The sequence below is a fragment of the Pteronotus mesoamericanus genome, unplaced genomic scaffold (genome assembly GCF_021234165.1).
Source record: "Pteronotus mesoamericanus isolate MK-2021 breed Mesoamerican mustached bat unplaced genomic scaffold, CSHL_Meso_final contig_163, whole genome shotgun sequence".
Taxonomy (NCBI): Eukaryota; Metazoa; Chordata; class Mammalia; order Chiroptera; family Mormoopidae; genus Pteronotus; species Pteronotus mesoamericanus.
In genome coordinates, this window is record NW_026555064.1 from 3,744,722 (window position 1) to 3,772,362 (window position 27,641).

Below are 27,641 nucleotides of genomic sequence, written 5' to 3' on the forward strand. Positions count from 1 at the left end.
ACTGTGGGTGAAATAATAAGTAACAGAATATTATCCATATATGAAAATCTAAAGACAAAATAGCTCTGTACAAGATCTGTAATGATGTAATATAACTGAAGATCACCCGTTGAAACTGTTCATTTGTAAAGACTAAAGAATAGAAATGTGTGATCATTAGAATAAAAAAACAGGAAATGTCATCGTGAGATATTTGAGATTTAGGTTAAGACGCTGTCCCGGTTTATATTTGAGGCACAAAGGAGATACAAAGAGCACAAAACATGTTGCTTACTCTCACAGAAGCTATTTTAGGTATAAGTGTGAGCATTTACATGATTCCAGATCAAACAAGTATGCATTCAATTAAAAAATACAAAATAATATGGGGATTAAAAGGGTCATCCAGTTGGTCGGAGTAAGGAAAAAATGAGGAAAGATTTCATGTTTGTTTAAGGATAGATAGTACTTTAACTAACAGAGGAGGTATTTGAGAGGGTACAAGGTATTTTATGTAAAAGTGAAGGCATAAGCAATAAAAACAATGGAAAACTATGAAGTGAAGCTAGAGAACGATTAATGGTATAGTTTTATGCACATACACGATATATGTTACATATAAAGTAGTCCCTCCCTTATTCATGTTCCAAGATCCCTCAATCCATGAATAGTACTGAACTCCATTTATATTATGTTTTTTTCCTATATATACATATACTTTATGGCTTCTCTTTGGCATATCTTGATTGCCAACATCACTGCTGTTGGGCTTTGGAGACATTGTTAAGGAAAATAAGTGATACTTGAGCGCAAGCTCTGAGATTTCTCTACAGTCAATTTGATAGTCAAGATGGCCGTTAAGTGACTAAGGGTGGGTGCCATCTACCACATGGATATGCTGGACAAAGGGATGGTTCATGTCCAGGGGGACAAAGCAGGATGGCGGAAGGTTTTATCACATTACTCAGAAGGGCGTGCAATGTAAAACTCATGAATTGCTTATTTCTAGCATTTTTCACTTAATATTTCACCAAGAGTAACCAAAAATGTATAAAGGAAAACCATGAATAAGGGGTACTACCTTGTATATGCATATCATGTGTGTATACATATGTGTATACCTAAAATCTCTATTTCTAAATGTATAATGAAAAAGAAAACTAGAAAGGTTGTGTGGAAAAGTGGAAGATTTTCTATTTGAGGAGTTAGCAGTCAATTCATTGGGAAACTTGTAAAAGTTTTTGAACAAAGGAGTGATACTAGAACTGTGTGGAAAGGTAACTTGGAGGCAGAATGAAGGATTAATTGGAGTGGAGAGAGACTAGGCAGAGAGCAAAGTTAGGAAGTAATTATATGTAAAAAGTAATAAGGGCCTACATTAGAGAGATGACACTGGGAATTAAACTATAATATTAAATAACAAGAATTTACAGGGTGCAAACCATTTGACACCAGCTACTGTCATTGATAGTCATTAGTTTGGAAGAAGTGTAGGAGTGTAGGTGGCAGCTTTTGGGAGTGGGGGAAGCAACATTGACGATGCTGTGCATTGTGCTCAGAGGATTATTGAATTTGAAAGCTGTCACAGAAATTCCAGCGTAATTCGGTACAGCGCTCATTTCACAGATGAATAATGAATGCCCGCAGGGCTCAGATCACTTAAACTTGGTTGATTAGTTGGTGGGTTGGTTAATTGATGACAGAGAAATGAATCTAGTTTTGAAAAGCTCTATGAGAATTATAAATTGTTTTTTAAAGTTTTAATAAAAATGTTTTAATTGGTGCAGGCTTTCAAGTAACAGGAAGTAAGTCAAGTGTACTTTATAAAAACATAAACTTTGGGACCAGAGTATCTGGATTTGAATACAATTTGACCATTACTAGTATGTCATTTTTGGACAGATTACCTAATCTCAGTTTTTTCATCTGTAAAGTGGGGATGATACTAATTCCCTAGCGCTCTTGTGAAGATTAAATGAAATAATGTATGGATAGCACTGAGAGCAATAACTGGCACTCAAAACCATTGTTACTTTTAGTAAATCATACTCCTGAATCTGCTTGTCGTCGTACTGTTCTAGATGAGTGACTTTCTTTTCCCTCTGGCAGGACGGAGTTACAATGACTTAAATCAGTATCCAGTGTTTCCCTGGGTCATCACTAACTATGACTCAGAAGAACTGGATCTCACTTTGCCAAGTAACTTCAGAGATTTATCCAAGGTAATTTCTTAGGCATCATCTGAAATATAATTGTTTTATACTTAAAAACATATTTGATTATATTTAATTTTCACATTACTTTTTAAAAATCATTTTAATATAATTGTAACTTTACTGTATTTATCTTTTAAATGTATTTTAGTGTTCTCAAATTTAAAAGTGAAAAATTTAATGTGCATGAAAAACTCGATGGCAATTAAAAATAATACGTTATATATTTTTTTCCATATACATTTAGGAATACATCATTTTCAAACAGCAACTTCTAAGGGTTTTAGTATTTGATAAAATATATAAAGAAAATCATGAAAGCTTCTTACTGGTACTCTTCTAAAAGGACAGATAACCCTCCACTGCTCTCAGTCTCCGGACCTCCCTGCTTTCTTGCCCTCCTCTCATCTATTCCTCGTTAAAACAGAACGGATCTCTTTTAAGTCTGATGTTGAGTTATACAAATCCAGTGCTGCTACTTTCCTTGACTTGCCATTGAATGCAGAACAAATCTTTCCCAAGTCTGGGCTTTGCTTTCTCTGCCTTCCATGCTTGTCTCCCCACATGGTGAGGGGCTGACTCTGCCTGCAGGTCACCTCCACCCAGAGGCCCTTAGTGCTTGCCTCTCTTCCCTGGCACTCTGCTCTGTGTCTTGTAGAGCACCTGAAGTATCCTGCATTTTACACACCTTTCTACCCACTGGATGAATTCTTGCTTATAATGATAGAGTTCTTGTTCAAAATTATTTTTCCCATTCCTAGTACAGGATGTGCCGTTCAGTAACTATTAAGCGAATTAAATAATATATATGACGTTTTTCCCAAGGTATAAAATACTATTATTAACTGCATTTGATTTTTAAAGTGTAAAACATGCAAAGAAGAAAAAAAAACTTTCTTTAAGTATTTTCCCATATATTTAGGTATTCTTCACGAACTTTCCTTTTCTGTCCTGAATTATCAATGAATAGAATATCCTAAATCATCATTTTCTGATATAAAATAAAGTTTATATGTCTTTTTTTTCTTTTTAGTTTTTTATTACAGTGTATTTCAAGCATATACAAAAGTAGACAAAATAGCATCATGAATTCCCACCTGCCAATCACCCTGATTCAACAGCTATCGGCGCATGGTTATACTTAATTTTATCTTTACTCCCATTTTCTTTCCCCCTTCTCATGTTACTCTGAAGGAAATCCCAGAAACCATATCATTCCATTCATAAATATTTTAGTATGTATGTCTAAAAACTAGGGTCTCTTTTTAAAGCAGAACGATAATACCCTTAGCAAGCCTAAAATATTAACAATAATTTTTTGATGTCATCAAATACCCAGTAGATATCACATTTCCAAATGAATTACAACTTTTATAATTCTTTTTAGTTTGCTTATTTAAATCAGGGCCCAAATAAGTACCACACGTCACAATTAATTGATATATCTCTTAAGTCCCCCTTCATGCTGTAGGATTCCCTTCCATTTTTTTCCTAATTTAGTAATTGAAAAACATATTGTTTGTTTTATATATTTCTCAACGTGGATTTTGCTTACTGCATACCTGTGGTATGGTCTTACAGGTTCCTCTGTCTTCTGTATTTCTTATAAATTGCTAATTGGTTCCAGAGGTTGATAGAATTCAGATTAGATAGTTTTGGCAAGACTGCTTTGTAGGAACTTTTGCATTCTTGGGCCAAAGGTATGTGAAGTTTATTTTCCTTTTCATTTGTGTTGTTAACAGCCGATGATATTTAATGGCTGGATTCATTGGTTTGGTAAGGACTACAAAATGATGTTTAAATTCTGTCACTTCTGTTTCATTTATTGTTGGGGGTCCTTCCATAAGGAGACATTTGCCTTCATTTACTATTAGATCAGCAGGATTTCCCAGGTGACTATGAGGAATAATAAATGGATAAATGGTTGTTTTGTTTTTTGTTTTTCTTAAAAAAAAAAAGGAAAGGAAAGCCTTACTTACATTTAGGTTCTTAGACCTGTAGTGTTTCACTGGGGTCTGCAGCACTCTAGTTTACACTGAGGACTGTATTCGTTTGACTTGTGTGGTGAGCCATGCAGTTGGTCTGTAATAAACGCTGGACAGCTATTTAATGCTCGGGCAATTATATCCTACTCTCTCCATTACTTGAATTTCATGTACATTAAAGTAAAAATCTCATTTTTCATTAGTTTGTTAAAATATAAAATGTGCTTCACAAAATAAATTACATTTCAATAAATAACCTTTCTAGAGTTCTAGAAGAACTCCTCTTCTTTCCCCCTTAACTAAGTCCTTTAGTTCAGACTTATTCAAGCACAAAGCTTATTAAGACCTTTTTGTGCTTTAGAGGATTTCTTTGTTGGCTCTTCAAGAAGCAGTGGGTAGTAAGGTGGATTGTGGACAGGGCACCTGTTTCTGTCCTGATGGGACAGTTACTAATGGTGATAAGCGGGAGGCTGTGCGGATGTTTCTGCTGAGGCTGTGTCTCTGTCTTCTGCCATCAGCGCCCCGGACAGGAGCTCCCGGAAGCCTACTGCCTCTCATGGCTCTGTCCCTTGCCTACTGCTCCGCTCTCGGCCCCCTCTTTTGTGCTCTGCCCCGCTAAAAACCTTGCCTGGCCAGAAGAAAGCCTCCAAAATTTTTTTTTAAATGTAGGCTTTATGATGTTTTCATTATGAGAACTCATAGAAATATATTGACAAAAGGCTGTTACAGAATATTTTCCAGCTAAACAGAATCCTTGGTTAAAATTGAACTTTATTTGTATACCACCCCTGTTTCTAAGGAACTTGCCAAGTTTGTTGGATGGGTAAAGGACTGTTTTTAATAATGCTTCTGTTATCTTCTGTATGTGACAAATAGGGCCATTTTTTTATGCCCCACCAGGTGAACAACAGTAATTTTCCTTTTTTATTTTGTTACAGAGTAAAAGGGGAGGGCCCAGCTTCAAAGCCAAAACAAGAGTTGTTTTCATTAGTCTCTATCCATGTATGTTCGTTCACATCCACTATATAAAGACATAAAAATATCTCTGTTGTATTTAGTGCTTTTGAGTATATCTATTTTTATATTACGAGATTTTGTGAAAGATTTATACTTTGGGCTGAGGAAGGAGTATTTATAAAGTGTGCTTTCAACAAGAACGGAAAGGATACACAGTTGAGTAGCAAACAGCAGTGTAGCTAGAGGGCTGGGCAGAAGCGGGGAGCTCTAATACTCAGCCACATGCAGGTACTATCTCCTTTCCTCTAACACAGCAGTAGCCTGAATGCTACAGTCATTTAAGTTCGCAACAATGGAATTCTACTAGTACTAATTGTTTTCATTAAATATTGATGGAAATAAATGAGTTTGGAATTAACTAGATTATTTTTACTGAAATAAGCATATCAGATATTTGAAAATTGTAATTTACAGGTACAGAATAATGGTAATTATTTATAAAAATATCTCACTTCTGTTGGTATTAAAGTCTGCCATAATGTTTACAGTGTGATTCAATTTTCAAATGTCTATTTATACACGTACTTTCAGGAATGCATCTCATACGTGAAATGAGCTATATCTCTATGAATAATGATTATAATAGAATTATATTAACATTTGTCCCATAGTATACATTTAGCAAACAGTACTATTTGTTTAAATAAACTTGCAAAATTGAAGAAAACATTGTGTGTAAAGCTTAATTTAAATCATAAACAGATCTTATTCCCATTCTTAAATAAATAATATAGCTTGACTAGCTTTAAAATGTTTTGAATTATTTATGCATATTTATTTCCCTTTAATTTCCCCAAAGCTGCTTTACAGAGGGGTTTTTGATACAAGGCTACAATTTTATTTGGTAATCTCTTCCATATTGCACAGGGAATCTTCTTTCTGAAGCTGAATTAATGTAAACAACACCCTTTCTTTGGTATTATTTTTCTGAGCTTTTTTTTTTGAGAAAAACAAGAGTCTGAGTAAAACAATGTAAAAAAGTCTTCTTGAAGGTAAAAAATTTTATTTTATGTACAATTCTTATAATTATAAATTGGTATTATCAGTCTTTTTGGAAATTGAATCTATTTTTGTGTGGAAAATCTGAGGAAAATTAAATCTTGTGTTGAGAAAGTTCTCATTTAACATAATGGTTTAATTTATTCTTTCAAAGCTAAACAACAAATAGGGATCGATTTTGAAGTTGATTTTTTTCCTTCTCCTTTCCCAGTTTTTTCATCATGAGTCTAAAATTCTGACTGATGAGAAGACAGATGTAACCATGCATTGACTTTGGAGTGATGTTAATTCATGTTTTATAAATATCTATTGATTTTTATATTTTGACAACCTCCTTGACAGAAATAAGAAGCAACATTTTCTTTTTGTCCTTTATAAGAAATTATAATTAGAGCAGGAATATATTTACAAAATGTCAGACGATAAAAACAAATTGTGATGGCTGAGCATTTCCCTACCAGAGTTTCCTTTGTAGATGAGGAAGATTTTCTTTGCTACTGTAATTTAGTTATTTATTTTTTTCTTAGTAGGAGATTGATTGTATATACCAATTTCCTGAGAGGGAAAAACCGAGATGATCTGAGGCAGTCAGTTCTCTTCTCATCGATCCAATTAGTTATTTTAGAATATTGAATATGCACATGTACTGAAATCTGTATACATAGTCCAAAAAACAAGTATGTTCTCAGGTTGAAATGCAGTTGATAACCATTTCAGAAGGTAGAAACGTCCCACTTTATTACTGTTAACTGGTATTTACTGAGGACTTCCTGTTTGTCAGGTTGTTATCAAAGTTTGTTACATGCGTTAACTCTTTTAATCCTCACAAAGACCTTTTCAGATCGGTAACGCTGCCATCGTCTTTCCCGGAGACAGAAGCGGAGGCACCACTGGGCTGTACAAGTTGTACTCGGTTACACAGCCAGTGTGTGGAAGCAGGGTTCAAACACCACACCTGTGTTTTTCAAATTGCAGTTCACAGCCAGCATTTTTTAAAAAATGATTGAAATAGCATGGCATTACGTAAGAAAAAGAGAATATCAGTGTATATCATTTACAAATCTGCTTAAGGTGTGTGCGCGTGTACGTGTGTGTGTTGGGTTATGATTTAAAGTGACTTTTCTTACTGTGAGTTTTGGCCCAGAAAGTTTGAGAAACAAGCTGCTGCTATGTCGCCACCTCCTTTTGGCAACAGTTGCATGTGTTTTAACGTTTCTTTATCAGGCTGCCTTTCACCTCTCATGCTGAAATACCTGGTCAAACACAACAGCGCTCTGTTGCCTGAAAAAGGAAAGCTTGTCCAAAGGGCCTTCTCTTGGGGTGTTTGTCCCAGGTTATGTTCCACGCTGTTTTGATTTTACCTGTTTTATGAAAAAGCCGAATGTTTGGTTAAAACAAGAGAATTCCTGGTGTCACTATTCGATTATTAATTTGTTTTTTCATGTATTGGTTGTTTATTGAGTAATATTGTTTACCAGGGACTCTCAATTTCTGGAGATTAGAAAGAATAAATTCAGGTAGTTACTATCCTACTAAACAGTAAACTAAAAATTGAGGGAGAAAACCAGGAATGGCCAAAGTATATGCAGGTATTTTATTTTTTAATGATTGGAGCTTACATTCCTACAGTGAAGGAAAGTACTGGAAGAGACAGTTTGCACTGAAGGAAGAGGAAAGGCGCCCATTTTTGAGCCTTCCAGTGCAAGCACAAGGGGCGTTATCCTGGGCTGGCGAGCAGGAGCCGGGGCGGGGTGGCCGTCAGGGGCGGAAGGTCCTTTGCTCTGGTCTCCTGGTGCTGGCCTCGCAGTGCCGAAATCTGTGGAACGTTCTCTATCAACAGGCTTTCAAACTGAGTGTTAAATTTTGGCCCAGGCCTCAATAAATCATAGTTTCTTCGTTTTTTAAAAAAAACCTATGTTACAGTGCTGTACCATTCACACTGTTAAAACAGCAGTTCCCATTGCCCTAGACGGGATCAAAATGTTTCTGAAGAGTAAACTCTCAGATAACAGGAGGGAGCTGAGGGACAAAGCTCTCCTGAATCCCTTTGCCTGCTGATGAGTTCTTACTGTTGGTTCTTGGTGATTTTTTATTCTCTCTCTTTCTTTCTCTCTCTTTGTTTAAAGAAAAAGTGGGTGATTTTCTCTCTTGGCCTCTCATTTATCTCTTACCATTTGGTTGTGTATTTTTATATGTGAGATATTTCTCTCTAACATACACGTTTAATATACACAGCCTGCATCTTGACCTGGAATTGACTACCGACATTTAACTGTTGTTGATCAGACAACACTTCTTTATCTCTTTAAGTTTTAAGTGCTGTTTCTGACGAATGCCAGTCCTTTTAGTCTGTTCTGTAACAGATATACCGGGAATCAATATACCATCTAGATGTCAGAGAGGGAAAAGAACACTCTTTTGGGGGGTGGGGGGAAGGGCAGTATTGTTTAAATGTGATAGGTGTTATAACTTTCACTTTGTTTTTTCTATGTATTGGGCTTCAGTCAGACGAAAGGAACTCAGACTTTAAAAAAAGAACAAACTATGATATTACAACAGTAAATAATGGATCTTAAGTGATTAAATAAAAATATAACTGCACAAAAAGAAATTAAAAATTACCCCACACGTGGGTATTTTTTTTATCGGTTGACAAAATATATTGAAATATTTTAATCTAGGTGTCAAACATGGATGCTGTTATATCCACATTGATTTAGGGGATTTTGGTATAAGTTTCATTCTGTGGGGGAATTTACAGCCTACCGAGCAGAAGGAAGACATTGGGGTAGCTTATAATGCGTTTGTAGTGTTGTGCACTCTTCTTTGATTCCTGCAGCAACACTGTAAGGAGCATGTTATCTTTAATATATAGGTAGGAAAACTATAAGACGTGATGAGGTTAAGGAACTCTCCAAGGTCACACATTTCCAAGTGTTAAAGCTAGGATTTGATTTCACATCTGTGTCTGTCAGTGAACTGGTATATTTCAGGTATGACCTCAAAAACTATAAACTTGCATTTATATCTACTTCTTTCCAAAACCTACTGTTCTTCCCTTTATCTGAGCACAAGGCAAGAGGTTTACTTTTTGGAGAAACTGTACCAGTGACGTTTCTGATTAGAGAACTCCAGGAACAGGGTAGAGAGGGTTTAAGGTAATGAATGGAAAACAGGAGGATTAACTAAAAGGTTTGAGTATGGAATGGTAAAGCCCCCCAGGCCCCTTTGCTGTCACGCTGTCACCTTCTGGCAGGCAGGCCAGCGACAGCCCCGCCCTGTAGGACAGAGGGTTAGATTGTGTATCACTCTTTGGGCGTAGGGACTGGTTCAAAAGGAAACACCTAAGAACTACTAGCATTTAGGGATTCTATTTGGAGCTCACCTGATTTCCCTCCAGAGAAATCTACCGGTTCATGTGGCTACTTAAAATGTGTTTCAGTCAGCCCTTTCAGGCTTCATTTTAAAAATAAAGGTATAAGCAAGTGTTAGCAAACATGGTAAGACAGTCTCCAGTGACAAAGACTGAAGAAACAGAAAAATAAATGAAACCGGAAAAAGACAATTTGAGAAATGGAAAAAGCCTTAAAAACAAAACAAGAATACTCTTTAACAGTGATAAAACTATTTCATTAGTATAAAAAAATTATGCAATATGAAGTAGAATGCACATGCAGATATTTTTTAAAAGAAACAGCAAAATGATATGGGAAGCTAGCCTGGATGGATAACATTAGAGGAAATCTTTAGATTTAGGTAGACTGTGTCAGTCTGTCTCCACTTATTAGTAAGGGACCTGTAGCAGATTACTTAGTTGGGGGAGAGGGTCTTATATAGCAAACTATATAATTATGTATTTATTATATAGCATTCATATAGTAATGAAGAAAATTTTCAGGGATGTACTGACCTGTGTAAACTTTAAATTATTACTTGTTCAGTGTGAAGTATTTAGTTTAAAATATGGCTCTATGCAACTCTTTCCCCAGAATTTAAAATTAAATTCAGCAAAGTGTGAATATATATGCATCCAATACATAAACATTTATATATGTGTATATATACATACATAGAGAGAAGAGGAGGAGGAGGGAGATACGTTGTACATTTAGAGGACTTGCTGGACTTTTAAAATTAGAAAACAATATATTTTGTGTGACTATTTTTTAAATTTACATTTATTAAGTATTAGCACTCTGTATATAGCATATTTGGTTTTCTACTGGAAGTTACCTCCGGGCAGAAGTTTTTAAATGACTAACAGAGGTTAACCTTACACTTTATTTAAGCAGCCTTCAATGACATTGTTTTTTAACATTAGTCAGTAAACGATAAACTGCAGTAACTGAAATGGATTGTGGTTAATATTACTGTCAGAGTGATGAATAATCCTGACATATACCAGCAACACACTGCCAGTCAGTAATCCTTCTCCAAGTTAAGTATTTATTCACTAATCATCCTAAGTTACCGTGGTGTGGAGTGACCATTTATTATTATTTATAAATGGATTGTTTTATTTACATAACGCTACCAGTTTTATCCCATAATACTTCCTATTTTCTTAGTTTAGTGTTGGGTGTGCTAGTTGGGATAGATTCACAGTAGGGAACATACATACTTACCATGAAATTACATAAAAACTGATTTTTAAAACCCTTTTTTTTTTAAAGTCTAGTAAGTTCTGGTACTATACCTCTTATTTCAGGCTGGGTTGTTTTTGTTTTTTTTTCTCTTTATAGAGAGTTAAGTGTGACAGATTTCTATATATACTTGTATGTTTCAACTTCTCATTCTTATATTTTCCTGTGATACTCAAAACTTATTTTAGATGAATACGAAGTGTGCCTTTGGCACTGGGTACTGTAGTGACTTATCCTTTAGTCACGTGTTCACATTCCTACCAATTCTTTATTCTCAAAGTACATTTATTTGAACAAGTCTACTTATTCAACATTAACACTTGTTTTCCGTGCCCTGTTTATACTCAATAAGTGTGCTTATTCAAATAATTGATTATTAAATATTTGCTGTGCACTTCTTGTGGACATTATTCTAAAGACTGTATAAGAAACAGCAGTGAATGAATTAATTCCCACTTAAAAAGAGTGTTATAACTGAATGTATGTTATATATGAACTACTTAAGGAGAATAATTTAATTAGAAATGTTTTATTTCTATGTGACTTTATTTTAGACTGTCGCACTTTCAGAAGAGGAGTTTTTAAATGTGCGCCCATGATTTGTAATATAAGCCAGGTTTCCGAAAGTATAAAAAAGGATGAATTCCGAAAACAAAAACCATAGCTGTTATTGGCCGACTATGTAAACTAGTATAGACAATTAAAGAGTTACCATTTTTTTAATGTAGAAAGAAAAAAAAGATTTTTACTAAGAAATATATTCTGTTTGCAAGGACTCATGGACAAAACCAAAGGGGAAGAGCAGAGGGAGGGAAGGAGGGAGGGGGCAAGGGAAAGTGGTGGGGGGTAGGCAGAGACAAATGTATTTGAAAAAATAAATTAAAATAAAATTAAAAAAATATATTCTGTTAAACTATATAAATTGATTTATTTTAAAAATGTTTTGCTATATGTCAACTAAAATAAAATATAAAACAATAACAAATACTAATTTGATTAGGTCAACAATTTTCAACCTTTTTCACCTCAGGACACACAAACTAATTATTAAAATTCTGTGGCACATCAAAAACATAATTTTTGCTGATTTGACAAAATAGGTACAATTTTAATTGATTTACAAAAAGTAATAATAGTAATTGCCTAACTTTTTGGCTCCAAAGTGACTTTTAAAAAACAGGTGCTTATACTTTTATATAAGGATCTGGTACCAAAAATTAACCAATCGGAAGCAGCCTTAGTATGGTATGTGACCAGTAAGATGCGCCTCTGTTATATGACTTACGTATTTGTGGTCCAAGACAGGCATTCACACCAGGCAGCTATTGCTGTGTTGGCTGTTGCCTTTTTTTTTTTTATTTGACAATCTAGGGGGAGAGAGTCAGTGTGTCTGACTAAATAGTCAGGTATTGCATATTTTAAAAGTTCAGTTGAAAATCACTGGATTAGATTAATAAAATGGGGGAGTTATAGATCTATAGATCATTCACCAAATGATATCAGAGTCTAAGTAGAACCTTTGTGAACATAGACAAGGTAATTAAAAGATGTTAGTAGCAGTAAGAAGTGTCCAAATTATTTACAACCCTCTAACCAACTGAGCCACCCAGCCAGGGCTAGAGTATTTTTATGATTCCATTTTATCTACACTATGACTTATTATTTATATTTTTTAGAAGTTCAGTGGTTCATTGTTTAAAATATACACTTTTAATTGATTTTTTTTTTTTTGCGGGGGGAGAGACTGAGAGAGAAACATCAGTTTGTTTTTCTACCTAGGTGTTCATTCATTGGTTGATTCTTGTATGTGCCCTGTCCAGAGATCTAACTTGCAACCTTGGCATATCAGGATGACACTCTTACCAACTGAGCTACTGGCCAGAGTCTGAAATATACTTTAAAAAAAAAAAAATTTATTTATTTATTTATTTATTTATTTTTCAAATACATTTGTCTCTGCCTACCCCCCACCACTTTCCCCTGCCCCCCTTCCCCCACTCCCTCCCTCAGTCGTTCCCCATTTTGGCTTTGTCCATGAGTCCTTGCTATCTTCAACTTATATTATATACTACTTCATGTAGTTTTCAGACTTTTTAACAGTATCCTCCTATTCTCTCTATTCCAGCTTTTAGAGCTATTGTTTTTTGTGTGTGTATGTGTGTGTAATCATCTGTCACCCTGCAAACTTCAGGTTTTATCTTTTCATTTTCATATCATTTTTATTTTTTAATTACATTTGACATACATTGTTATATTAGTTCAGGCATAGACTGCAGTGATTAGGCATTACATAACTTAGTGAGTGATCTCATAAATTTTTCAGCTAAGTATGCCAGAAACTCAATACATTGTTACTATTACTATTTTTACTATTTGTTACTATTACATTGTTACTATTACCATTGTTAGTTTTGCTTTAGATAGCCATCTTTTAAAGCAATAAAAATAAGAAAAAAAATTGTTTATCCTGAGTATCTGTGCCTGATCATCCTTCTGTCTTTGTGTGAATGTACATTTAATTCTGGCATCCTATTTCTTCTTCTAAGGGTTTTCATTACTGTTTCTTGAAGTGTATGTCTTCTGGCAATTAATTCTTTTAATTTTATTTTAATCTGGAAAAAAAAGTATTTCACATTGTTTTTAAACAGTAATTTCACTGGATACAGAATTCTAGATTGACAGTGTTTTGGGGTGGGGCCTAGTACTTTAAAGGTGACTTTTTACTGGCTTCTGGCTGGCCTACTTACTAATATCAGTTTGCATTATTCTCATACATTTTTCTCTTTCAGTGTAATAATTTTTATTTTCCTTTCCTCTGTCTTTAAGGTTTTTTTTTTCTTCAATTTTTGGTTCTTTGTGACCTTTCTTCATTTTTTTTGTTTTTCTGCTTTGAGTTTTTCAAGTCTCTTGAGTCTGTATTTTGTTTACTATTGTTAATTTTGGACATTGCTTATTCTTTTCTTAGATATTTCCTTTTGTCTCTTTTTTTGCTCTTTTGTCTCTCTCCTCCTTCTTTGACTCCAGTTACATCTGATTTTGTCCCATAGTTTTTAGTTACTCAGTCCTCTTTGGATTTTCATTTGTTTTTCTTCTTCATTTTGGATAATTTTTATTAACATACCTTCAAACTTGCTTACTCTTTGCTGTGTCCAGTCTGCTTATAAGCTCATCAAAAGACTTATTCACCTCTGATATTTATTTCAAAAAATTAAATTCTTTTTCTATAGTTTCTAGCTCTGCTGAAATTTTCCACCTGTTTACATAAGTTCTCTACCTTTCCACTAGATCATTTTTTAGTATATAAATTACAGTTATGTTAAATATCCTGTCAGATACTTCTAACCATCTGCATTATCTCTGAGACTAGTCCTTTTGATTGCTTTATCTCTCCATGAGGGGTCATTTTTTTTTCCTCTTAGTTTCTAAACGTCTCACAGTTTTTGGTTGAAGGCCAGTCGAGATCTGAAAGGAGTATTTTATTCTAGAAACGTGGGTGCCTCCTGCTATGTCAGGCCATTTGTGCAGGGAGTTCAGCCAACTTCGTCAGCAGATGAGCTCAGTTGAGTTTGGTGTTGTCATTATTACCTCTAGTGCAACACAGACTGCAGAGTCCGCCCTTTGAATTTGTGTGCAGGAGGTGCCCCGGGGTCCTGTTGATGCTCTACGTTTTAGCAGGCCCTCTGCACCTGGGCCACGGAGGCGTTTCTCGCTTTCTCCTGCCTTCTCCCAGAAGCAGGTTGCTGTTTACTTGTTACCCATTGCCAGGCTTGGGGAGGAGGAGGGGAACTCCTCAGCCCCAGGCAGAGCCTGTTTGACTGGTCCTCAGGGGTAGGCCTCTCGGTGTTCCTGCCTGTGCTGCTTTGCGTGGCAGCCTGGTGTCATCAGCAGGTCTCAGAGCGGAGGGCTTCTCTTCCCCCCTCTCCCATAGCAGCAGACCTCTCCTTTGTTTCATTGTGAAATTCTGGTCTCAAAGTTTTCTGTCTCTTCTCTAAGGTGAAAGGGCTTTTGCTCTTACCCTCTTATGGAGGCAGGCTGGCTCTGCTTCTGCCCTTCCCTCACGTGCAGTTGGTCTTAGCCTAGGCCCTGGGATGGGAGACGTTGGCGTTCCTTCTCCATCAGTTTAAGGGTTTTGATCCACAGAAGAGAAGCGTTAGGGGCAGTGGGTGTTATTTTGTGCTTGTTCCCAGTAACAGCAGGTCACATCCTCTCTCTCAAACCTTTGTGATTGTCTGGGCCACCTTCTTTATCCTTAGTGGCCACCAGTAGTTGAGGTTATACTGCTGTACAAAGACCTGACAATGTCCCAAAGGTGAGGGGCTCACTCAGCAGTAAATGCAGGCTGCCTGGAAGCCGGACCCACAGGCAGCAGCATTTAAACTCTGCACAGAGACCCCTTGGAGGGAAAGGCTGGGAGGCTGGGCATTTCTTTCTGTTCCCTATGTGGTGGGCCCTGGGGGGATAGCGTGCAAGAACTGTTTTGTTTGTTTGTTTGTTTGTTTGTTTGTTTGCAACCGGCTTGGTAACCAACCAGTAATACTCACTTAACTTCTCCCAGACTCAGTTTTTTCATTGGTGAATTGAGAGTTCTGATAGATTTGTATATTAAGAGGTTGTTGTGACTGTAATGACATAGTTTTTGTAATACTCTTCTGTCCCACAAACACAAGCCCCACTGGTCCCCAGGGCCAGGTGGTCAAGGGGGGGCCTCCTCTGGGTGGCAGCTGCCGCTGTCGAGGTGCTGGAGGCATGTACAGGCTCCTTCCAGGGAGATACGTAGATCTGGAGGGGCTGCAGGGGGGCTGAGGTGGGGTCTGCTGGCCTCCCTGCCTCAGAAAGATCACAGCTGGTCCCTGGGCGTGTGTTAGATTAGATTAGAAGCCCCGTCCCCAGGCTGCAGCTTTTACATGAGGCGCGTAAGCCCCTTTTAAGGAGAGACGGGGAGACTGGCATTTCTACCTCTGCCTTGGTGCTCGCTCTGCTCGGATGGCCAGGGCGAGTCCTCTGGAGCCCCGTCGGAACCGTTTCTTTCTTTGCTATGGTCTTGAGGGTCTCGTGGATGCCACCCTCATTGGTTTTCATAGCTAGGTGTTTCGGGGCCCTGACTCCCAGGTAAAAGTCTTAAACACCGGGGCGCAAGGCATTTGGTACAGAGGCCCGCTGTGAGTTCTGAGCTCCCTCCCAGTTGTATGTCACTGGGTCAGAGGTGGGGTCTATGGGAAGAGTGTGTCACAGCCTTTCCTACCTGTTACGTGATTTTTTTTTTCTTGTTCTCTCAATGTGTATGAGTTGCTCAGATAGTTTCTGGATTCCTTTCAAAGGGAATGGTTCCATGTGTAGCGATAGGGTAGGTTTCTTTGTTGAGGGGGGACACCTTCTTGGACCATAACTCCTGATTTTAACGGTTTTAAATGATTCTGTGTGCAAATGAGTAGTTTTTGATATGTCAGCTTTGGGCCTCTGGGGTGTTTGTCATTTTCCTAATTACCTAAGACTTTTTTTTTAATTTGCTTTGGATTGTTAAGATTGCCTTTTGGGTTCTTCTGCCATTTAGCTCAACACTGGCATTGGATTATCAGATTATTTTAATCAACTTATGTACCTTTCCTAAACTCAGATAAAAACCTGTAGTAAAAATTACTTAATATAAACCATAGCTGAATAACAGAAATGTAAAGGCATTGCTACTAATCTACTAATGTAAGCATTTGAAATGATTTAGATTCTGTATGCACAGTAAGTAAAATGAAACACTTTCTTTTTCCCAAGATGTGTTTGTTAAATTGAAATAGTATAGTGAATGTATGTTTAATGCCACTTGCAAGAAAGTGTGTTTTCAAGGGATTAAGAACTGCTGTGGTACTTGAAAGCGAAAGTGCTTATTTGTTAACTCTAAAAGCCACAGTAGTGTACCAATGAAATTTTTTCCTTGACAATATTAAATGAAATGTAGAGTGCATGAAGTTCAGTGCCAAACCCTTCCAGCCATATAGATAGAGCGCTTGACAGAATACCCTAAAAGCCAAGGCTGAGTACCGATGCTGATTAGGCTGTTTGTTACCCTTGTCATTGGAATAAAAGAGCTGTTCCAACTGACACAAAATAGTTGCAATACCTCCTCACAGTGGCAACATTGCTTAAATGACAGAGGCTATTTGTTTATTTTCTTCTCTTGGGGGTTGAGGGAGGAAGGCAGGTCCTGGAGAGGCACAGGATAAAATTCACTTGGGTTCGTGGGTGTAGGTATACAAATATAAAAAAGTTAAGAGCAATGAACTTTGATGACAGTACTTATCTTTTTGTCTACTTTTTTTTAAAAGAGCTGTTTGTGCCATGTATCTTTCTTGATGTCCCAAGACAAAATATTCATATTTTTTCCCAATTGTAAAGCCTCTGCTAAAGTGATAATCACATGTATTGATAGGTGGGGATAAAAATGTAAATAACATCTTTTTCAAAAAGACAATCTAAACCTCCCATGAAAGAACCCTAATGGCCTTACATATTTACACCAATATTTTCCTCAATCCACACAACCCGGGTCATTTTAGGATTTATTGCTCAGTGTAGTTAGGGTCGGCTGTGACTCTTGCCCCCTGCAACCGGCTTGGTAACCAACCAGTAATACTCACTTAACTTCTCCCAGACTCAATTTTTCCATTGGTGAATTGAGAGTGCTGATAGATTTGTATATTAAGAGGTTGTTGTGACTGTAATGACATAGTTTTTGTAATACTCTGAGAATTCTTTTCTTGATGCTTATATCCAATAAATAGGAGCATTGTCATCAGAGATAGAATGGCCCCTTTAATTTGTGCATCATAGTTATTTCCTGTAATCTTCTAAAACCAAATTACTACTCTCTAAGCAGGAATGACCATCTTGTATGATGTCACATTTCCTGATAGTCCACCCTCTTTTTTCCTAAATTAGATGAAGCTAACATTTAATATGACATTTCTGTAACATGTAGCATTGAATTGGTATAACATTGAGTTCAACCAGTCTCTTTTTTTTCTTTTCTGTTATTAGCAATGGCCCTCCTTCAGTATCTATAGGCCTTCCCAACTTCCAGGAAAGAATTAAAATTTCTTTTTGTCCTTGACCTCTTAAAGCTGTAGGACAGGCTTTATTTGTAGTCATGGAATTAAAGGGTGTTTCCAGTTTCCTAGTTGTACCAAACGAAGATGACACTGGCAGATGGCTTTAGACCAGTCATCAAGATCCTAGAAGTAGTCATACCCTTTTGCCTACCCTCCCTGAGCCCCACGAAATGTGTCTTTGTGATACACTCTCCTTTAGCATTTACAAGGGCCCTGTTTCTGAATTTCATGCTCCAGAATGACTCTTCTTTTTTTTCTTTTCTTCTTTCCTCCCTCCTTCCCTTCCTCCCTCCCTTCCTTCCTTCCTTCCCTCCCTTCCTTCCCTTCCTTCCTTCCCTACCTTCCTTCCTTCCTTCCACCCATCCTTTATGCTTCTCATCCTCATATATTAGGGTTTAATGACTTTCTAAAGAAAGCCTTCACAGAAAGATGTAAAAACCTCTTTTGAGACTTGAATTTTAAGTTCATTAGCCCAAGCAAATCTCTGCTGTGTGGAATTACTCAGATTTCTTATCAATTCCTTATAACTTTCTTACTGTAACTGTAATCATAGTCCATCAGTTTGGAACATTTCACTTCTACAAGGCTAATACAAAGTAGAACAGTTCACATATAAACCTCAAAAGGAAGGAAGGATCACAGTGACAGTGACAATAACAGTTACCACATTGATAGCAATTGTACTTATTGAGTACCTTCTTTGCACCAGGAGCTCTCCTAGGCACTTCTATGTTATTAGCCTTTCAAATCAATCCATTAAATATCATATTTAAAAATTGGAAATGTAAGAAGTTGGAAAATTATCAGAATTAGGAAAAACAATTTGCAATTCAATTTTAGATGGATAAAATGGCCCAAAGACCGGATCTTGAGAACTGAGTTTCTGTCTCCCAGATTTGTATTGGTTTTGAGCTGCATTACTTAAGATACTTCTTGTCTTCATTATTTAAACAGGGATTTCTAGCTGACATATTTATTGTGAGAATGCATTATGATGCTTTATAAATTGCAAAATGTAGGTTGGGATAGTACTATTTGGGGGGATGGATATTATTCTTAATTATGTAGCTTGGAAATTTTAAAAAAGAAAGAGAAATCTTAGAATGTATCAACACTACAAAAGCCTTATCCTTTTACAGCTAACTTTTACTACTGAGAATCTGCCAGGTGCCCTTGAAGGGGTCTGTGAATTCAAAACTATTTATTTTTAATTAATGCAGAAGGTGTTTGTATCTTGACATTTCATATATTTTTCATAGCAAAATTAGGGGGCCCTTTTGATTTTGAAAAGTAATTTTGCTTTCGCTTATGTTCTTGAAGTAGGTAGAATAATGCAGTTTATTGGGGCTACTGTGTACTATTAGGCTTCTGACACACAGTGTGCAGTACTGTATGTACCCATAGAGGGTTATGGTGTTTAATTACCTTCTTTTCTAATAGAGTCCACTGATTTCATCAGATTTGTTTGATGGATTTTCTTAAATATGCTAAAATCAGCTGAAAAATAATGATTTTTACTAATAATTGACTGTGTGTCTGGCACTGACCTCGGCACTTGAGATGCAGTCCTTCTCCCCCCCCCTTATAATTAGAATAATTACTTCTTAGACGGTAATAAGGTATTTTTTATTGTAATAATCCTGAAAACCAGATTTAGCAAGTTTTGTAAAACATCTTGTTCTGAAAGGTATCTTTACTATTTCTCAAACCATATACTTAGAACTCTAACACAACTGTCAATTTTGCTATTTGTGAGATAAAATATTCTAAGTATAGTGATTTTTTTTTTGCTATTTATACATTTTCAAGAGTATTGGTGTTCTCTTTTCTTTAATCCAAGTTCTTATTTCTATTATTTTTTAATGTAATGCTTATTTTGATAGTTTTCTACTCTAATTCTTAAATAATTGTATTCCAAGTTTCTTTTTATTATTTTATAGATTTAAAAACCCTTATAAAATTCTATTGGTTAGTCTTATGTAATGTTTGTAATTACTTTTCTATATCTGAGGGCTATTTATGTTTACCTGGTTATGAACTTGAGTTATACCTCTCTAATCAATACCTATTTATTGATTTTTTTTCAGGAAGTTATTTTAAATGACCAGTATTTTTTGCTCTTATGTCTTTAATCAATTTACTGATTTTAAAAAAATATTCAGCCAAGCTTTTATAGTTAAATTGTACAAAGAGCTCTCCGTGGAATGATAATGCTATGCATTTTTCTGAATTGCCCTCCAATTGATACTCGTAACATACTGTAAAAGCAAGAGGAGCCCTCAGCATTTACTCTTAGTTCTTTTGCAGAGATGAATAAACATCTTGAAATGCTGATTTAGACAATGTTTTAAAAATGCTATGATGCACTTTGGTGTATGACAGACTCTTGCTTAGTTAAATGTTTTGCAGCATTATAACATAGTTGGATTCAGCTCATCTTTTAAAGCAGTTGTCAGAAAAATATGGGCCAGCATGGTAGAATGTATTAGCTCAATACATTGTCTCCATTTTATTATGAAGCTGCTGAGGAAGCTGTGATATACAGCACTGTCATTACAGATCTATTGTTAGGACGGTTCCACAGTCGTCTTTGTACCACCATTAATTTATAGCAGTAAACAATATGTAGCCTTCCAACTGCAGCAAAGCAGAATCTTTTAATGAGGTGGATGTTATTACCACAATAAATCAGTGCTTTCGCGTAATGTATAATTCAATGTGTGTATTCCCACTGTAACTTCTCTGAGTAAGCTGATAGTGTATCATTGTCATTGCACAGCTCCACTGGTCTTTTTTTTTTTTAACCTTCTTTTATTTGGGGACTTCTTTTTTATATGCTTACAAATAAATGTGGTATGTCTTGATAGCTGTCCTGTAGCAGGCTTCAGAAACCAACTGTAACAATAACAGCCAGAATCAATACCGTGGGTTCTACCTATATGGATCTCTGTGCAACGCCATTTTTTTTAGATGCTAGTGAAATCAATCCTAATTGGTTTTAGCATTATATTCAAGAAACGTGATTCTATAACTATTGATTTTGGGGGTGTACTCATTTGGAGAGTAATAAAAATAGGAGCAGATAAAGTGACTACTTAATATGCTGCAGAACCATACAAAAGGAGCATTGATTCTATTTTTAATTCACATAATTTGTCTTCCAATGATTTTATTTCTTCTTTCCTTTTGCATAGCTCAGTCTTTAGGGACAGCAACTAAAATCCATTTAAAGGAATTCAAAATTGGTTCTGTAGCAGAGATTGCTTGGAGTCTCTACCATTCTTAACTGGCACAAATTCAGTAAATCAGATACAATTCTTTTGTGAAGAAACTAATGCTTTAAAAGGTGACATTTTAAATTAGTCTACTGTGATACTGATTTAAAATAGTAATCAACTAAAGATTTTTAAATACTTGCTTGTAAAGTTAAAAAAGGGCTTAAAATAAAATGCTGATGAGAACACTTCAAAGCTACTGAAAAAGAATGGTGCCAAAGATAAACAGTAGTTTTGAAAAAAAATAATTAAAGAAAGGTAGTATTTTAAATGTTGCTTAAAATCACATATTTACATGAAAAGCAGTTTAAAAACTCGTTTATTATTGCTTCATGTTCAATAGAATATTGCTGAATATATCATCTTTAAACCAATATTTTAAAATTTATTTTAGATCACTCTTTCCCCCCATTAATAATCAGATATTTCCTTTCTCTTATAAATGAGGAGTGACTGTCTCATAGGTTTTCATTAAAGATCATAATCTGACATTTTTTTGAGGGAATTGGTACTTACATTTTAAATAATCAATAGGCATTTTCTGTAAGTCGGAATGTTTTATGAGAATTAATTGTTGCTTAAAGCAGTTGATCCTAACATTCTTTCAGCCCTTAGAACACTTTGAAAACCCCCCCCCACACTTTCATTGAATTTATTGGGGTGAAAATCTTAAGACCACTCAGTATATCTTCCTTAAGACAATGTTCATGTGCATAATCACACAAAATTTTGCATACTGTTCAATGGAGTTCATGAATTCCCTGGATAACAACAGCAGCAAAAATAACCTTACAAGCTAACATTTATAAAGCTCTTGTCTTATGCCAACCAATGTGCTGGAACCTTACAGACTATTATTTTATTAAAACTCTACCCTGGTTCTAAAAGATACTCTCAAAAACAATAGGTAGCATTCACTGGATGTTGTCAGGCATGTTTGTAGGACTTTACCTGTGTTGACTCATTTTATTTCCCAAAACAACCTTCTGACTGGGCACTCTTATCACTCCAGTAAGCCCACGTTTGTCACCACTTTGCTCGCTTGCTTTTGGGACTTCTGCTGTAGTGTATTGTTTTCTGGCATAGGTTTGCAATCTGTGTATGATTCCTTCTGTGTTGTGTATTTTTGATATTTCATGCAGGTATGTTTTCTCCTCAAAATTTCTGGTTCTCATAACCAGTAGAAATTTCTAGGCTTACATTTAAACCCTTTTTCACATAATCTCCTCTTTGTACCCCTCACTCCCTCCTGTTTTATTCTATCCTCTTTTGAGAACCTTTAATAAAGTACTCCTCTAGCTTTGATTCTATTTCTGGCTGTTGCTTCTAATTAACTAAGTAGAATTTTATAGGTGCTTTCAAAGTATTTTGTAGTTACTTCATGTAGTTGCCTTTTTTTTTAAGTCTTTACCCAAAGGTATGTTTTTTATTGATTTTAGAGAGAGAGGAAGGCGGGGGGCGGGCGGAAGAGAAATGTCTGTTTGAGAGAGAAACATTAATCATTTGCCTCCCACATGCACCCCGACTGGGGATCTAACCTGCATCCTAGGTATGTGCCCTGACCAGGAATCAAACCCACAACCTTTTGGTGTATGGGATGATGCTCCAAGGTACTGAGCCACCTGGCCAGGGCCATGTAATCATCTTTTTAAAAATGCTTGCTATGGGCTGATTGAAGACCTTAATTCAACAGAAGCTGGACTTACTGAGAAGTGACAGGTTTCTCCATTCACTTATACGGGTATATTTAACCTGCATTGAGAATAAGTTTGTTGTTCCATCTACTGTCTGAATGTAACAATGTGTTTTAGCTTAAATGGTACACATAGTTTTTAATTCACTTTCAAACTTGCTAATAGGACATTTTAAAGTGTGGAAGAGATAAAGGATGGTTATATTTGTGTTCTTATTTGTTTGTTTTTCCTCCCCGTTGACAGCCAGTAGGAGCTTTGAATCCAAAGAGAGCAGCGTTCTTTGCAGAGCGGTATGAATCCTGGGAAGATGACCAGGTGCCCAAGTTCCACTACGGTACTCATTACTCAACTGCAAGTTTTGTTCTTGCGTGGCTGCTGAGAATAGTAAGTTCAACTTTAATAATAATCTGTGAATAAATAAGTTTAGTGTTATGGGGAATAGGCAGCCTCTTTTGAATGCTAAATTTTTTTTCAGTGAGAAGATTGTAGTTGTGAGTATCTCTGTCTCCCATTTGCTATGTATTAGTGTAGAATTGCCTTAAAAATGTTTCACCTTGAACTGTGTGAACTTTTTCCTTAAATTTGCCTGTTAAAATAGTTGACATCCTACCAGATCCTAAACTGTAACATAGATTATAATTCAAATGTCTATTAAAATAGGAAATAAAATTTCATTAACACAGATGTATATTCACATACTTAGGAAGTTCAATTGCTCCAAATGGAGTAAGGTATGTTTGTAGGTTACTCCAAGGCTGCCATGTATTGATAATATATTGGTTAAACAAGAAATGTTTCTGTAAAATGGAAAGGTGATTCATCTACTGGAAAGTAATTTCTTTGGGAAAGCATTAGCAGCACATCATTAATTAAAGCTTGTTAGAAGGGTACAGGCAGACATAAATCCTAGAAGTAATTTATAGTGCTTAGCTAATTTCAAGCAATTATCCACTAATATGTGTTTAAGTGTTCTTTAACTAAGAGGAGGCTTTTAAATCTTCCAAACATTTTTCTTTTCTTAATCATAAATTAAATATTGAGCCACAACAATAGGAAAATTACATATTGGACAATTTCCCTGCACTATGAAGAAAATACCATCTAATTTATGTCTGAATGTTATTAATAAATTGTTCTTGAAAGGAAAAGTGTTTGAAAAATGTTGCACATACCAAATTTTGGGAATATTTCTTCTGCAAGAAAAAGGATTTGAGAACACATTTTATTGCTGATGTGTATTAATCATTAGAGTGTTTAGATAGAAAGATGTATAAAAACCCCATATTTATGCATGAGGGAAGATACTGATTTTTTTAATTGCTTATTTTTTAGGAACCCTTCACAACTTACTTCCTAAATTTGCAAGGAGGGAAATTTGATCATGCAGATCGAACTTTTTCATCAATTTCTAGAGCTTGGAGAAATAGTCAACGTGATACATCTGATATTAAGGTACACAAATGTTTCATTATATAATTACTGCCTTTGTGTTCCTTGTTGAATGAATGTTGACACTTTGTCTTCTGCTGTACAGCCTATTTACTAGAGATAAGCCTCCAAGAATGAGGTCTTAGTTAAGTGGCCAGGAGCCACTGTGCAGAATTTGCCTGTCTCTCTTTTTCTCTCTTCTCTCTCTGTTTTCTGCCAGTCTCTCTCTCTCTATGCATGTCTCTCTCTTCGTTCTCGGTCACTTTCTTCAGTTGTGGAATGGTTGTTTTTCCTCCTCCTTGGAGTCTTTATTTTTAAAATAAAAATTTATTACAGATGTAAGGCAGGATGCTCAGTGGAATTCCAAATTGAGTGTATAAAAATGACATACAGTCAGAAATACATTGTGAGAAAATCTCAGACTTTTATTTCCAAGATCCCATGTCTCTATTCTTAAGGTGTTCATCTTTTACCTGCTGCTGGTTCTAAATGTATATCTGCCTCTGATTGGTGCAGGGTTGTACCAATTATGGAGGAGAAATAAGAGTTCTCTTATCTGTGTGTTCCCTACTATAAAAGACCCAAACTTTGCATAGTAGTTAATAATCCTTACTAGACTTTTGCTTGTACCCTCAGAAGTACCATAGTTTATTTTCATGGCATAGTATCTCTTTCAGTAAGGTACTGATGTTAGGTGTTCTTGAATGTAATGAGACATGCCTCTCATGAAGCTCCTTATAGTCACATAAAGACGTATGACATATACGTAAATAATTATGCTAACTGTACGAAAATGATAAGTTCTATGTGAGCTCTATTGGGGTTCAAAAGAGAAGTTACATTACTAATGTTTATGTTACTATAGAGTACTTTAAAAAATTCAATAAAATGTATTTGCATACTTTCTTAGAGTATATCATTGCTTATATCAAAGATATTTTATTAAACAAGATTTTATCATATGAAGAAATAATCATATATAGGGATATCTATAGGATTTTTTAATATCACTAAGGTACTATATAATGCTTTTGAAATTATATATCACACTCTTAAATGTCATCAGTAGATAATTTTGAAATGACTATTGGATAACAGAATAGTTAACAGATTTAATAATTGTTACTGAATTCCACTTCTTTTTTTTCTTTCTTTTTTTTTAAATTTATTTACTTTTTAAATACATTTGTCTCTGCCTCCCCCCCACCTCTTTCCCTTGCCCCCTCCCTCCTTCCCTCCCTCAACTCTTCCCCTTTGGTTTTGTCCATGAATCCTTGCTATATGAATTCCACTTATAATCTCAAATTGTTTAATTATTTAACTCTTGAGAAGTAACAGGAAATATAGACACATGAAAACATTGATAAGTCGGACTTTTTGTTATCAAATTGAAGAATTGGGAATTTTTTAAAAATTCTAGATTTCTTTATTTACTAAGAATTTAATAACCAAGTTACAACTTCATTCTTAGATTTGATACTAGCAGTGTAAACAAAAATAAAATCATGAATTGTAAAATTATTTTTTTCCCTTCTGTATAATAGAACGGTAGTAGATATCTTTAACTTTCTCCCTCTCTCAGTACTAGACATTCCTGCTCAGCGCTTTGTAAGACAGGGGGTGCACATGATAGATCCTTGGGGTTTTGTCATCTCTTTTTCCTAAATCTGTCTTTTCTTTCCTCAAAATTCTTTAATTAGCACTTGTCTAGTTCAGTTTTTTTCAAACACTTCCCTTAAAATACCGTACCTGTAAAAATAGATAAATAAACCCATGTAAAACAGCTACAGTGTTTAAAGAAATGCTCATGAACTTCTTTACTTTTCTCCTTCCTTATTTTGCTCATTATTTTTCTTTGTTCACTAATAATAAGATCTTAAATTTATCTTGTGTTCCTTTGACTGCCCCAGCAGACTTTAGGAAAATAGTTCTACTTTCTGGACAATACTAGAATTTTAGTTCTTGCTGTTGTGCTACTTAATTTCTAGCTTTCTAGCAGTGTCAGATAGGCATTTATATGAAAAAGTAGAGAGCAAGGTGGAGGGAAAAGATATTTTAAAAAAAGATTTTAAAATTCCAAGTGTGAAGTTGATTGGAGCCTGATTAGAAGTAGAGCTTCATTCTTATATATAATTTCATTATGTTCAGATACACAGACATTTTCTTCAGGACTAACTTTGCTGAAATCTGCTTGCCGTTCTAATTAATATGATATTCTTCTTTTATGTTTTTACCATAAATAGATAACACATTGATAAATTACCCCATTTTCTATATTGATAACCAGCTCCTTTGGGTCCTGCAGCCTAGCGACTTTTAAACGCTTTGAAAAATATGCAGTGTATGGTTACTGTCTTACAGGGGTGTCCAACCATGGCCCAGGATGGCTTTGAATGCAGCCCAACACAAAATCATAAATTTACTTAAAGCATTATGAGGTTTTTTTTTTGTTTCCGTTAGTGTTTGTGTATTTAATGCGTGGCCCAAGACAACTCTACTTCTTCCAATGTGGCCCAGAGATGCCAAAAGATTGGATATGCTAAAGTCATGCCTTTTTTTTTTTTTTTGTAACTTGCTTCTTTAAAAATGTTGCATTTTAATACTTTAGAAAGCATGTTTAAATTATTATCATACAATATATAAGAATAAATGTATGAGACAGTATATTTAAATCACTGTAATAGTATAAACATTTTACTGAGATAAAACATTTCAGTGGAAATTATATTATAGTTTAATCTTTATTTGTATTGTCTTGTAATTTCTAGAAACGCTGAGGAAAATGTTTAACAGTAGAGAGGGGATAGTGAAATGTAGAGGTGGGTGGTGGGAATCATTTTATTGAGTAGATTTTAAAGTGTTACCTTGATTGACACGTTCTTTAAAATATTTTATGCTATTTTGTGACTACGAAATTTTGTGAGATGACCAAAAGATTCATTTAGGTTTTTTTCAGAAAATAATAATTATATTTCTAGTACTTAACCTTTTTTTATTGCTAAAGGGGAAATGTCACTTTAATAGCTTAGAATCCCTTTTTTGCATTCTGCTAATACTGAGAGAATAATTTTCCTAAAAAATCAAGTTTATTCCTATGAAGTAAAGATAAAAATAAGAATTCTCTTTATTTCAGAGAATAGAGACGCCTTGTTAGATCTAACTAAAAGCAGTCTTTCCCTTTTGGCACGATTTACCGTTGAAGCTTTGCGGGACGGCTTGCATTCCTGTGCAGCAGGATCCGAGGTAGACCTGCCCCCCGGGGCCGCTTTTCGCTCCGCCGGGTGAACAGTTCAGAAGTACCGCTCAGC

General features: G+C 35.5%; 1 protein-coding gene across 2 annotated transcripts in view; it reads left to right on the top strand.

Moving 5' to 3' along the window:
- The window catches only part of LRBA (LPS responsive beige-like anchor protein), a 520,386-nt gene that overhangs the window by 360,910 nt on the left and 131,835 nt on the right, over positions 1 to 27,641 (top strand). For both annotated transcript variants that reach the window (XM_054562615.1, XM_054562626.1), the window contains exons 44-46: positions 2,089 to 2,201; positions 23,149 to 23,289; positions 24,238 to 24,357. In XM_054562615.1, the coding sequence (XP_054418590.1) occupies positions 2,089 to 2,201; positions 23,149 to 23,289; positions 24,238 to 24,357 (374 nt within the window). The remainder of the gene's footprint in view (positions 1 to 2,088; positions 2,202 to 23,148; positions 23,290 to 24,237; positions 24,358 to 27,641) is intronic.